This window comes from Sparassis crispa (genome assembly GCF_003851025.1).
Source record: "Sparassis crispa DNA, contig_000001F, whole genome shotgun sequence".
Lineage (NCBI taxonomy): Eukaryota > Fungi > Basidiomycota > Agaricomycetes > Polyporales > Sparassidaceae > Sparassis > Sparassis crispa.
In genome coordinates this window covers 639,749-653,513 of record NW_020939748.1, presented here as the reverse complement: position 1 = coordinate 653,513, position 13,765 = coordinate 639,749, and the positions used below count along the sequence as shown (strand labels likewise).

The following is a 13,765-nucleotide window of genomic DNA, read 5'->3' as shown; positions in this document are numbered from 1 at the left end:
CATGCTTTACCCGAAGAACTTCTTCGGTTCTCGAAGATCACAAACCCGCGGCGAAGGAAGGCTTCGCAACTTGCAGCTGTTCGCGCTCTCCGGCCTGCACAACCACCATACCCAATTCAGCCAGCGCAACCTCCAGAACCTACACGTCCAGCAGGACTGAACACCAGCCATCCTCGACGGGTGCCCTGATGACAGGAACATGCTTCGCGGGCACGATTACAACGTATCGCACGTTCAGCTCTCTCACCCGGACTTCAAATCCCTTGTGTCTGGAACAAAGCCTGCACAAATAGTCAAGGTTCGCTGAACTGACATCCAGCTAGCCCGAGGAAGCTATCCGCAGGAGAGCAAAATGATCCAGGTTGCACTCGTATACGAACGGTCGAACGCGACTTCCGACCTGCAAACAATGAGAGGCTAGTGAAAACGTGGCTCAGAGAGGTTGAGTTCATGTGTAAGAATTCCACTTCAAATGGCGGCATGTCAAGCACCGAAGTTCTGGCGGAGTCTGTTAGCCTGTGGTATACCCATCGCTCGCCTGGCACAGTGCTGGCCTTCGAGATCACCTTCACAATTGGCCATGCCAGGCACTTTGTTAGGAAAGGCGCACCTGGGCGTGTAGTACGACTTCTGTGAGGCCTCGCGATCTTGGATCTTCCAGCACGGTAGAGTAAAGAGCAGTAATGCGGACGGCCTGTTCTTCCATTGCTTGGGCAAGAATCAAAGAACGAATATAAGATGAACGAGGACTGATGAGAAGGACTTCAGTCCTTTTGGGACCAGGCGGCGCGAGGAGAAACTTGCAGTCGCCACCAAACGTCATTATTGTTCCACTGACCGCGCGGCATATCTCACCTCAAGAGGCGCTGATGTAGACGGAAACTTCGATGCGTAGCGCGCATACTCTGGCGAGGCAGCTGAGACGTAACAATCACGCATGCGCACGGCGAGCCCAAAGCATACAAAAAATCTACACTTTAAGGTTCACCAGTTCAACTAAAGATTGCACCGCACAGGTGCTGCGGAAGACCGTCTGGTATTGCTGACCAGCCGCATAGACAAACTTATACGCAAGGTACATAGTATCACCTGAGGATAGCACATGCGAAGTACTGAATGAATCAGACCAAGAGCGGGATAAGAGACAGCACATAACAGATGTAGTACGCAAGAATGTACCCGAGGCAAGCCCATATTTCCTACGCAAAGTTGTGGACTAGTCAAACCACATCATCACCTTTTGGATTCGGATCCATATGTTCATCCGGTGACATAGGTTCATGAATGTCAATGACGACATCGTGCTGCACAACACCGAGTGTTTTCGTGATCAGAGAGATGAAAGAAAGACAAAGTGTTCGCTCGCCTTCATGTTCTCTGACATACGGAGATTGTTCGAGTCTGCTCTCGAGAACGATTCATCTATGGCGGCAGAGGTATTCACGCTGGTGTTTCCGTGGCGAAAGTCGATGGTCCTGAGCACCACTGTCTTGTCTATGACTTCGCGCAAATCACGACGACCATTTAAGCTGACGTTCACGATGAGTACCTCAAATGAACCAGAAATTCCATCGCTCACATTGCAAGCATGGTGTTGATATAAACTACCATATTAGCATCACATCAGCAGGGTGAATTCGTAGCACGTTAGGGTCACAAGACACACCCTTGCTCAAGATCAGATGCGCGAGCATCCACACGTCTTTCGTCGGCAGGGAACAGAACTACCCAAGATTCGTGAGTTGCATGTAAGCTGTAAATCGAAACCATGGGAGGAAGGCACACGCACTACGACCACCATAAGTACCTGGATGATCCTAAGATATACATTATGTTAATAGTTGCAGACCATGAATTCACCTCTTTCACGCACGTAGTCAAGATACCACGAGTCACCGTATATGAAATCAGGCGTTCAATAACGCTGCGTGTCCTGCACGCAGACGTTCATGAGCAGGCAATGAAGCTATAGGGTGATGCGAAGACACACGCACTGTTTCGCACCGTGCATTCGTTCAGAGAGAAGGCCCCAAGTAAAAGACACAGTGACGATGATGTCACACAATGCTGCGGCTCCCTGATCCAAACCACATGCTATCTGTTCCACGAGTATCGAATACCGGTTTTAAGCACTGTATGGTAAGTCAGCGCACCAAGAAAAATCGGCCTTGCACTGCCTTGTCATAAAACTTGGTTATGAACAGTTGGCAGGTCAGGGCTTAGCAGTGCTAGTCAGTACCATAACGGCCATTTTGCAGTACGTTCTTCACCTATTCCGGCTCCTACGCAATCCAATCAATTCAATATTGAAGCTGCGGATGGTACAGATGTAATGGACTGACCAAAAGCCACAAGTCCAGTGAAGGCCTTGACGTCAATTATGTCAGGCGGACACGAGTCTTCAACAGATATGTAGGAAATGCACGCACTACAGCAGCAGATGCAAGCGCCAATTTCTTACGCACTGCGAAAGAAAGCGTCTCGTTAGGAGCGGCATCACGGGGCACATTAAACACGAACACAACTGTAATCTCACAGCGAAGAAGCTGCACAAGGCTAGAGGTTGATTGCATGGCGAGGGTACCATAAGACCAGACTGACCATTGCACCAGGAAGGTTATAAAAACCTGCAAATTTTTCATCACTATGACTCCATCTGAACACAGTGGAGTATTATTACTGTAACGCCATTCTCCAGCTACAGGGCTTGAGCATCAGTATTATGCCTGCGACTCCAGATTATCGTACTTACAGCAAAACTCCTGCGTGAAAGTAAATCATCTGGACGACAACAGAATGAAGGTCGCACCATGGAAACCTCTCTAGGGCAATGACATTGCCCCAATCCATGATCAAAACCACATACAAAGCATGAGACACGAGGGCTGAGCACAGTGTATCCAAAGCGCTAGAAAGATGATCAATATACGACCGACTGCAACCAAAAAGCATATTAACTAACCAGATGAAATATACCTGGGAAATAATCGAAATAACAATATGAGACATGTTCTCCTCCATTGAACTAAGACTCACAAAGGCTTTCAAGCCAGGGCGATCTTCCTTATAATTGCAGTAGTAAATATACCCTTGAATCATTGTGATACCATAGCAGCTGCCAGTAAGGAGCAATTACTGAGAAATGATTCAGGCGAGAAAGCTGCATGCCTACCTCGTGGCCATAGCGAAGCCGATGAATTGGTATCCTAACGTGGACTCGATTAACGCTGCCGGAGAGGCCATAGCGAAATGTAAGACCTGTTGTGCGATGGACCGCAGGAGATAGGGAGCTATATATGCATCTATACGTAGGTCGTCGTATAGACCACTGCTTGCAATCACCTTCTTGTGTCTTCGTCGCATGGCGTACAGCCTCCCAAGCTTACGGGATTTCGATATCTTCGATACGACGAGATGCGCCCGAGTACTGCTGCTATGGGTAGGCGTCAAATGCCCTGAAGTCTGAAGGCTTCTTTTCTGAAGGGAACAACTATCCCTTGATGCTCGGTCAGCTGTCAGTATACTAATTCGGAGCTCCAATGAGAACAGAGTATGGGCAACACCCACAAGGCCAGCACATCAAGATCATGATGATGTGGACGTAGCTGTAGCATGCGAGACCACTCAGATATCAAATAGCTGTTCTCACATTCGGTGCATGCAACTGTAGAATCCCTGGATCTTGCCATCATCTGGTGTTTTTCTCGGGGGTCTACAGCCGCCTATGTAGGACTATGTAGGCTCGGCTAGCACTCGGCTAGACAAGTCCCTACTATATAATCCTATGTAGCCCGTGTAGACTTGTTGCAGTATCCAGATGATCACAAGTGTATCACAATTGCGTTTTGGTTGCAGTTCACAAACCTTCGTGACCCATGACAAGCGCCCAAATAAGTTCAGTTCACAAGGGGTGTGACCTGTGACTGAACTTAAGGTCGTTTCGCTACAGTACGGGGACTTGGCTCGTAGTGCCCAGCTGAGCTACATAGTCCTATATAGACTCCTTTCAACTTGCAGATGTTGAAAAGTAAGAATTGTGAAGGCCGAATCTCTATCGTTCAATTTGAGCGACAACCGGAACCCGCCTACACCACAGCAGTTGACATCGGTATGCAAAGAGCTGGGAGCTGGTAAATAACCTGGGAGATCTGTGCCTCGTGTGTGATCCAGGAGAATTCGTAGGTCCCTCTTCCCTAGCAATATACTCTACATCACTGTAGTCCACTGTCCCGACAAGTGTTTTGGAGACTCGGACACCCGCATTTTGTAAAGCACTCCCGACAAAACGTGTGACGAAGCTGCCGCTTGAGTCACAAGAGGAGCGTGACATCTGTGTGACACAAGTAGTGCTGCCGCTGAGCTCGGCAAGCTCGGCAAGCGGTCCGATCGTCATGTGGCCACTGCGCTGGCATGAAGGCTTGGCTAAGTTACATAGCTCGCGGCAACACTAAGTACTGTACCGGTTGAACGCGCGGCGCCCGGGATGTATCTCTGGCCTAACACCACAACAACGGTTCAGTTTCTTCAGTTTCAAATCTGGAATGAGATCTAGTGTATACCTACACGACCTCATCTTCGCATCTCGGCTGGGATCAAACCTGATCATTGGGCAGGAATGAAGGTCTCCATGGAAGGTTACTCCCCTACCAATCAACAATCATCTATTTCTACAATCGGCGGCTGCTCCAGCACGCTTCGCGGGAGAATTATGGCATCGTGTTATCAGGCGCGCGCCTTCGTGGCGCAGGTGCGCTTGAGCTTCTCAGCGCTCAGCGCTCAGCTTCCAGGGTGGCTCACGCACCAAACATGCGGCATCTTCTATCCATTCCAAAGTTAAAACTCGGGCTCACCGCACATCCGTCTCAGGCACCCATCCTTCCCGACTTGTCACTTGACCAAAGCGCGCGAACGCACCCCCTCCTCGAATTCGTCCCCACCCATTTCTGAGTCTGTGCCTCAATCCAGCATGCAGCCTACGCGAAGTCCTTCTCCTAGCGAACAAGTCACCCTGGACAAGCCTCTCTCTGCTACCAATATCGAGCCCACCAAAGCTGAAGATGAACCTGTCAAGGTCTGTACTGCCGTCGATCAATATTCCTCTGTCCCTTAGCTCCACCTCTCACACATAGACTCTGCCACTCACTTTTCCTGATGGTGGTCTTCGCGCTTGGAGCAACATAGCAGGCTGCTTCCTCTTGGCCTTCACCTCCTACGGTCAGTCGATGTCGTCCTGACGCCAATAGTCATGTCTCACCTACCTCGTAGGCCAACTTAATGCCTTCGGAGTATTTCAGACCTATTATTCCCAGACTCTCCTGCGGGGACATTCTGTCTCCGCTATCGCCTGGATAGGCAGCACTCAACTAACTATCAGCTACATCGCTGGCAGCGTTCTCGGCCGCATGTTTGATATTTATGGCTCAAAAGTAGGTCTCGCGCTACGGTTCAGTTTTCTTGTTAACTTTCTCTGTGTAGATTCTTCTCGTATCAGGGTGTTTTCTTTCTACGTTTTGTCTCATGATGACGTCGCTGGCAACCAAGTATTATCAAATATTGCTCGCGCAAGGTATTGGTTTGGGAATTGGAATCGCTGTGCAGTAAGATTTAATTGAGTTGCTCACTGGTGCGATTTTCCGGTTGACAGTTGAATAGGTTCTATCCTATTGTGACGCTTCTCCTATGCCTACTCTGTTTTGCATTCTAATACCAGCCGTAGCTCGCTGTGCCATCACATTGGTTCCGCGCCAATCGTGCCGCAGCTATTGGGATAGTATGTTTTCCTCTTGTGGAGTTTCTGTCAGACTGACTGATGATTCTCGGCCAGGTGGTTGCTGGCTCTAGTCTGAGCGGTATTATCTACCCTATTATGCTATCGCGACTCTTCGACTCCGTTGGTTTTCCGTGGGCAGTCCGTATCCTAGCATTCATGAACTTTGGCTGTCAAATACTGGCCATACCTCTCGTTAAGGAGCGCCTCCCTCCCCGTCTTGGAGTTCCGCTGATCGATTGGCTTGCCTTCCGCGAGACTACGTTCTTACTTCACGCACTTGGTGGTTTCCTTGTAGCCTTTGGTGCGTTCTCGTTAATTTGAAAAGCCTGACCTTTCCAGTCATGCACACGTCTTGGCAGCTTTATACACTCCATACTGGTACATCGAGCTGTTCAGTCTGCAGAAAGGGGTTGGCGCAAATTTGTCCTTCTACATGATTGCCATCATGAATGCGACCGGTCTCGTTGGGCGTGTTGTCACCGGATACGTAGCAGACAAGGTATGCCGTTTTCGCTCACATGCTTGCAAATAATCATTGGCGACTTTGCAGTACGGACGCTTCAACACTCTTGTGCCCGTCACACTCCTATGTGGCATCTCCGCGTTAGCAATCTGGTCTACGTCCCAGCATACCGCAGAAATTGTGGTATTTGCGGTCATGTAAGCGTCGCTCCTCGTGATCACCTCATCGCCATGTACTGATGGTCTGTTACTCTCATGTCATAGATTCGGGTTTACGTCAGGCAAGCATACATCTATCCATGAATTATTTCTGTGCTGATGAGAACTGGCATAGCGTCATACTCATCGTTGGCTTCTACCGCAACTGCGCAGGTCACTTCGGATCCCTCACGCATCGGCGCTCGCACCGGGATGTTCATGTACGGCAGCACTCTGTATTCATGACATGTGAATGATGCAGTACCTATGCAGGACGGCCATGTCTCCAGGTATTTTGACGGGGCCCTCCATAGCTGGTGGTAAGCCATATTTTTACGCGTTTCGCAAGCTAAGCTTTTGTCACCTTTCTGATCCCTCCGCTATCTCCAGCCATCGTGGACTCGAGCAATGGCGGGTATCTCGGCCTGCAGATATTTGTTGGTGTCTTCCTTGTGGCGGGTGCGGCATTGGCACTGGCCGCGCGATGGAATGGCGCTCGCTCGCTCGCGGCCGTATTTTAGGGCGTCCACTTCGCCGCACTGTGGCGGTACTTTCAGTACACGTGTACGGTGCGTAATGCACCAGACTGTGTACGTATTGCACCTCTATGGACTCGAGGTGTTTCCGGCCATATGTTAGATATCTCTGGTTCTGAGTTCGTAGCTGAGATATCTATTGATGTATTTGCAATCGGGCGCTAAAGCTAGTTCAGGACCAAGTATGTTCCCGTCAGGAATGTTATTATCACGACATATTCTTTGAAAAATATTTTCCCACCTTAGAAGCCACCCTTAAACGTTGCTTAAACCTCGCATTCGATTGGGAGGACCCCGAGCTGGTAGCCGAACAGGGTGCAATTCCATCAGTTCCATTCTGATACATCATTCCACTCTGCACTTCGAATTCTTTGGACAGGATCGTTGCGCCCCTGTACATGGGCCCTTATTAATTATTACAATAAATGGACCCATCCGAGGGCGGCCACTGCGCGCTAATGGTGGGATTCCTAACAATAAGTTGATGTATTCCATCTGTTGGAGGATATGAAATGCTACTCAACTTGGTTTCTCCGTGGGGTGCCGTTGGCACACTCCTTGCTCTTATTTCTGCCGCTCATGTTTACAGTCTCTGCGTTATCCGGCTGCAGAAGCGAAGTCTTCCTGGTCCCTTTGGAGTACCGCTTCTGGGAAATCTTCTACAGTTCTTTCCCCATCGCAAGCACATGCTGTTATATCTGTCTACTCTCGAGGAACGATATGGTCCTCTTTTCTCTTTCAATATGCCTGGCTACGGAAGAATCATTGTCATTAACCGTCCTGAATGGCTTGAGCACATGAGAAAAAGTGAGTTACTTGTACCACAATCATACTCCTGGCGTATATAATTTACGGTCTCATAGATGAAGGGACAACGTATGGGAAGGGCGATTTTATACTCTCCATTTTCCAAGAGTTCCCCGGAGGCGACAGCGCATTCGGATCTGAGGGTGCGAAGTGGCGCTTCAGTCGCAAGGTTATGAAGTATGTTCCATATTTTCACCTGCAATGCATTGTGCCAATGTCAATGGTCGATGAGGCCGATCTTTGTGGCTGCGACATTTGATCGTGATGTTTCACGTTGCATGAATGAGGTGAGTATCATCCACCATGCTTAGTTTGTTGTTTGCCTCACAATGGTGTTCCTTGGGTTACTCTAACGGCGAGAGAAGCTCTAGAGAATGCTGCGAAAGAAGGACTTGTCATCAATTTCAATGGTAGGATCTTCTTTCGCACTGTCAGACTACATCTCATGCCCCAGTAGATTTCTGCGGACGTCTGTCCTTGGAAGTCTTCTGTAAAATGGCCCTGGATTATGACATGAGACTTTTGACCGCAGACGCTTCTACCCTCATGGAGCAACACCCACTGATGAAGTCGCTCTCTATTCTCAGCCAGGCAACATCTGGGTATCGTCAACACCTGCATTCTTTTGCATAACTGCTGATATTCCATGACCTATAGACGTCTCTTCAATCCATGGTGGCGATTTATTGAGAAGGCGAGTGTCCATCGCAGGTCTGCGATGATTTCTGTGTACTGATGCTCGCGTAGTTCGACGGTGTTAGCAGCGAATTTACATCTGCTCGCACGGAATTCTTCAATATTATCGAGGAAATAGTGCAAGAGCGTAAGAGTTCTGGAAAGAACCTGGAAGATAACGGCGACTTCCTGTCGGCTTTGTTACGCGATGGACAAGTTCAAGATCCCGCCCTCCTTCGTGATACTCTTGTGACGTTGTTATTCGCGGCCAAAGACAACACACAGAACTCGCTGGCATGGTCCCTATATGAGCTCTCACGTTCTCCTGTCTGGTTGAAGAAGCTACGCCAAGAGGCCCTCTCTAATGGTGCCCCTACACAGGGTGTGCAATATAGCAACTTGGGGGTGGGTCGAAAGTGCTACTCTATCGGCAAGCTGACGGACTGCCCTTGCAGGGCTACCCTATCCACCTTGCTGTCTTCTATGAGACTCTGCGTCTGTGGCCTGGCGTCCCTAAGAACTCAAGGGTCGCACTGAAGGATGACGTGCTCCCGGCGATCCCGGAGGAAGGGTATGGCCCCGTTCGCGTCTCGCGAGGTGAATATTTGCTGTGGTCCGACTACTCGACGATGCGGAGCGAGCATGTACGTATCACCGTATGCCAATACCTCTCATGACCTGAGTGCGCTCGCTTCACCCCTACATTTCCTCACCTGCGATATGCACAGGTCTGGGGCCCTGACGCGAAGGAGTTCAACCCCGCGCGACACCTCGACGCGGATGGGCTGTTTGTGAAACCGCCGCACCCCAAATTCCACTCGTTCGGCTCGGGTCCGCGGCTATGGTAAGCCCGCTCTGATTCATGTGCTCTCTCTCACTGTACTCACAATCTCATCGTCGGCAGCCCCGGTGCGCAACTTGCCGCGTACGAGTTCGTCGTGTTCTGGTGCAGTGTCCTGCTGTGGTTCGACCTTGTGCCCGTTGACGACTTGGTGCGGCTCCCGGCAGACTCGCTTACGGTGTCGATGCGCGACCCGCTGATGGTGAAGGTTCAGTGGCGCAGCTTGAGTGCGGTGCCCGACTTGGAGTAGGAAGGATGTGGGAAAGGTGCCATGGGTATCATTTCAACAGGTGATATCTGTGATGTATTTCGCTCGTGCATGCTCGCTGTTACCTATCTTTTTCGTGACCCTATGTCCAATGTTAATAGAGCATGTGCCGACTCGGCGGATGAACTTTTTGATTGATATCATGAGACGCTCGGGGGACACTGGACAACCGAATCCGGACAGAATTTTGCGAAAATCGACTATGTCTGCAAGTCCGGGGGTTTTGGCGACGACCTTTGGGGGATTATCGATATCCACTGCAGGGTATGCTCGGTCGGAGATCAATCTGAAATGCCGACTGTCGGAAGCTAACTTTCGCGGAAATGTGATCGAGGCACCGCGTGGCGCGAGGACTCCCCATCACCGATGATGACCCACCTATGTCGCCCGCGGGCATTTCGATCTCGCTTTGGCGGCGAGATCCGTTCTAGTACATTATTTAAAGCATCTAAATCCTGTGAACATCCTCAAGCAACCCCAGCTTCACATCGATACTGGTCAGCTTCTTCCCATTTCCCTCTTCCTCTTCACCACCATGACTGCCACTATTGCCCAAGTTGCAAGGAAGAAATTTGACTACATTATAATTGGTGTGTAATATCTATTCTCGTTCATTCATCAACGCTTCCTTACTGATTCCCTCCCAGGCGGTGGTGTCAGTCTTTATGCAATGAAGCAACGAGGAGTCGCCTAACTCTGTGTTCAGACTGCAGGCCTTGCTCTGGCCAATCGTCTGTCGGAAGATCCCTCTCTTTCCGTCCTGGTTCTCGAGGCCGGTGCCGCTAATCTGGACGACAGTACTATCTGTGAGTCTTTATGGCTGCCCAGACACTATATATATCATTAGAGTACACTCCAGTGGTCCCTGGACCTGGGAACCGAAGGAAATTGCTCAACAATCCCAAATATGACTGGCAATTCGAGACAGTAAGGCTCCGAATTTAAATATTTTAGTTGAGCAGTGCTCGTTATTTGGCTTACGTAGATCGCTCAACCCCATTCGAATAATCGTTCCTATGCTTGGTCACGGTCAGTGCTGATTCCATCGCAACTCCACCTGCTGATAGACATACTTTTGCGAACAGTGGCAAGGGGCTCGGCGGTAGCTCCGCTATCAATGTGCTACTATGGAACAAGCCCTCCCGGGACTATTTGCAAGGTAGATCTTCATGTCAACCCTGGAAAGTCTCTTGCTGATTGGATGTCTCGTAAGCTTTCGAAGAGCTCGGAAATCCCGGATGGAACTGGGAAGCGTTTGAAAAATATTCGAAGAGAGCTGAACGGTACTACACTATGAAGCCTCTTACTATGACCTTCTACTTATCTGCGACTGCAGATTCATGAAGCCTCATCACGATCTCGACATTCTAACCTATGATATGGCATATCGCGGGGATGCAGGTGAGCCCTGGCCAACACTGCGCAGTTGAATTCATCCTGATTCCCTTCTCAGGTGCCGTGGTCACCTCCTTCCCTGTGGTGCTCTCAAATATCGAACGGCCCATGGCTGAAGTAGGAGCATTCATTTCCGTGCGACGTTCAATCTCAGTTGATCGTTGTTTAATTCACAGGCTCTAGCAAAGCATGGAATAACTCACGTTACTGATTCAGTATGTTTTCCTTCGATTCTTCCACAGATGAGACCTGACGATGTGTCGTTGTAGTCATCCGGTTTCGTCAGCATCTTTCATTTGGTTTTCTAACACATCTTTAAAGGTTACCCATAGACGAATGGATCGACGTCCACCGCATTGACACTCCATCCTGAAACGCACCAACGGTCGTATGCAGCCAATGTGAGTCGACTACTTTCAATGTATCTTCGGCTGAGTCATTGTTTGGAAAGATGTATTACGTGCCCGTCGCATCGCGCGAGAACCTAACAGTTCTAATAGATGCGCATGTAATAAAGATAAAATCTCATCCCAACGCTGATGGCACCATAACGGCTGTTGGCGTAGAGTTTCTGCACGCAGGTGTACCGCAGGAAGTTGCCTGTATGAAAGAGGTCTGCCTCTGTGCAGGGTCAGTCGTCCTTTCCCTCTCGCTACCTCCAGAGCTCTCACTCAATTGCCTAGGGCCGTCATGTCTCCTCAGGTGCGTATAATATCGGCTTGGAGAACAATCTGATACCTGCTGTCATAGATCCTGGAGCTGTCTGGTATCGGAGACCATGATGTCCTCCATAAAGCGGGCATTGATCTGAAGGTAGAGTTATCTGGTGTGGGGGAGAATGTACAAGAACACCTGTTTGCGCCCCTCTTTTACGGTACGTCACCATCTCTAAGATAGTGCGAAACGCTCATGGAATCATTTGGGGACTTAAGAGTTGCGAAAGTACGACTACGACGGGTGGAATTTCAATACGTACGATCCACTCTATGACCCCCAAGAGGCTGTAAAGCAGCTTGCACTCCTGTAAGTCTGGATCTCCGCCGTAGGTCGCCTGTTTCTGTCTCACGGGCACGTCTTTTACATCATGCAAGTCCCGAGGGAAAGGGTCTCTTCAATTTGTGTACCATCGGACTCACCTTCGTCCCCCTGGACACTATCTGTGCCGACACGACGACGATGCAGAAGACGCTCTCCGAGACGATCCGCGCCGGCATTGCAGCCAATGTGTATTCGCCAGGTCTGCGAAAGCAGTACACAATTCAACTCAAACACCTTGAGCAGCAGGTACCCAGTCTCGAATTGATTCTTGGCCCCGGCATAATGATACCGCCTGGTGCGTCCACCAACGAGCGCCATATACCGAGCTGACCCGCACCACAGCCAACCCCGACCCCACCAAGAAACACATCACCCTCGGCTTCGGCCTCAACAGTCCCTTCTCTCGGGGCACCATCGTGCGTTTTCTCGTGGACATCTTACTATCAAACACTGACACAATGCAGCACGTTGGGTCCAGCGACCCGCTGGTCCCACCCGTCATCGACCCGCACGTTTTCGAAGAATCATACGGCGAGTGTGTCCGGTCCACCATGTTTGGACCGTGCTGATCATGTCATGCGGGAATCCAGATCTCACGACTATGGTTGAACTTGTCAAATTTCTCCGACGCCTGGCGAAGACCGAGCCACTGAAGAGCCTCCTCGTTGGTTAGCATCGTTTGATACTTGATTTGTGCATTTCTACTCCAGCTCTTGAACACTCGTGCGTCGGACACAGAGACGGAGGTCAGCCCCGGTCCACAGGTCGAATCAGATGAGCAAATTGCCGGTGGGTTCCTTTTCCAGTAGCAGTGTGACAATCGTTCAGTCCAGTCCTCATTTTTGCAGAGTGGATCAAGAACAACGTCAGCACCACTTTCCGTACGCCCTCGTTCTCCTATTGTACGCTTTCTCGTTTCTCGATCTCACGCGTACCGTGCTTGTTGCAGACACCGTAGGGTCATGCTCGATGCTACCCGAGGAAGACGGCGGCGTTGTCGACCCGCAACTCAAAGTACTCCCTTCTGTATGCCGGGCCCCACCCGCGCTGCGAGCTGAATCCGCACTGACAGGTCTATCACACGACGAACATCCGCGTCGTGGACCTGTCCATCGCGCCCCTGCAGATCGGTGCGCACCCCCAAGGTGCGCCCATTTCCGTGCCTCTAGACCTTATGCTAGCTGCAGAGCGTTACTGACGGGCCCGTGTTCCACCCCAGCGATGGTCTATGCAATCGCGGAGCAAGGTAGGTCGTTGCGTGCAGATGGTGGAGACTCTGCGTGCTGCTGACGTGCGATGCCAGCCGCGGACATCATCAAAGGAGTGGCCGCCTGAAGCCTGGCCACCTTCATCATATACCTGTGTGTGTCTGCCGCTGTCCAGTCTTGGTAGTGATTCGCGGTGTCTGCATTGATTGAAATTAGAACGAGCAGTATCAGTTGTACCTGTTGTATTGAGAATCCACATTTAATTCAGCCTTGGATGGATCCGGTAACAGAGGGACTCTTCCACTTGGAGGCATCGACTGGGCAATCCAGAGATTCCCGTCGCTTGTCGACATTGTTACTCCGAGTCAGTACAAGAGGATACACTAGCTATGTAAATCACGTAGGCGACACAAAGACACCCGATATCCATGTTTATACCCATTTCCATTTCATTGGATTGCTTGGTCGGACAAAACGCTACGAATCTCCGGTCAGTTCAGAATATCCCCCGCGGAACACGGTGGTCCAGTAGATTCGTCAGAAACCGAACAGCGGCATGCGTACCTC

General features: G+C 50.2%; 4 protein-coding genes across 4 annotated transcripts; 3 read left to right on the top strand and 1 right to left on the bottom strand.

Moving 5' to 3' along the window:
* Positions 1-483: 483 nt before the first annotated feature.
* Positions 484-3,243, bottom strand: SCP_0202010 (hypothetical protein; the record flags this gene model as incomplete). The annotated part of the gene is made up of 19 exons (XM_027754116.1): positions 484-498; positions 611-799; positions 856-917; positions 1,387-1,529; positions 1,580-1,604; positions 1,667-1,724; positions 1,790-1,817; positions 1,874-1,933; positions 1,995-2,098; positions 2,154-2,218; positions 2,271-2,282; positions 2,343-2,367; positions 2,430-2,627; positions 2,681-2,698; positions 2,753-2,762; positions 2,810-2,908; positions 2,963-2,976; positions 3,037-3,115; positions 3,173-3,243. The coding sequence occupies 19 exons, from the start codon at positions 3,241-3,243 to the stop codon at positions 484-486; spliced, it is 1,275 nt and encodes a 424-aa protein (XP_027609917.1).
* Positions 3,244-4,966: 1,723 nt separating this feature from the next.
* On the top strand, positions 4,967-6,951 carry SCP_0202000 (Aspyridones efflux protein; the record flags this gene model as incomplete). The annotated part of the gene is made up of 13 exons (XM_027754115.1): positions 4,967-5,071; positions 5,130-5,214; positions 5,266-5,426; positions 5,476-5,597; positions 5,653-5,665; positions 5,717-5,770; positions 5,825-6,071; positions 6,130-6,269; positions 6,321-6,430; positions 6,497-6,513; positions 6,567-6,651; positions 6,704-6,750; positions 6,821-6,951. The coding sequence occupies 13 exons, from the start codon at positions 4,967-4,969 to the stop codon at positions 6,949-6,951; spliced, it is 1,317 nt and encodes a 438-aa protein (XP_027609916.1).
* Positions 6,952-8,319: 1,368 nt separating this feature from the next.
* On the top strand, positions 8,320-9,539 carry SCP_0201990 (predicted protein; the record flags this gene model as incomplete). The annotated part of the gene is made up of 6 exons (XM_027754114.1): positions 8,320-8,375; positions 8,431-8,484; positions 8,538-8,853; positions 8,904-9,092; positions 9,177-9,292; positions 9,353-9,539. The coding sequence occupies 6 exons, from the start codon at positions 8,320-8,322 to the stop codon at positions 9,537-9,539; spliced, it is 918 nt and encodes a 305-aa protein (XP_027609915.1).
* A 553-nt stretch (positions 9,540-10,092) lies between these two features.
* Positions 10,093-13,325, top strand: SCP_0201980 (Dehydrogenase citC; the record flags this gene model as incomplete). The annotated part of the gene is made up of 26 exons (XM_027754113.1): positions 10,093-10,147; positions 10,205-10,212; positions 10,264-10,363; positions 10,417-10,484; positions 10,543-10,586; positions 10,643-10,716; positions 10,771-10,840; positions 10,894-10,958; positions 11,011-11,069; positions 11,129-11,167; positions 11,222-11,233; positions 11,285-11,353; positions 11,404-11,582; positions 11,636-11,654; positions 11,703-11,826; positions 11,885-11,975; positions 12,044-12,285; positions 12,333-12,406; positions 12,455-12,521; positions 12,581-12,658; positions 12,729-12,779; positions 12,839-12,871; positions 12,940-13,004; positions 13,063-13,135; positions 13,210-13,236; positions 13,294-13,325. The coding sequence occupies 26 exons, from the start codon at positions 10,093-10,095 to the stop codon at positions 13,323-13,325; spliced, it is 1,818 nt and encodes a 605-aa protein (XP_027609914.1).
* Between the last annotated feature and the right edge of the window lie 440 nt (positions 13,326-13,765).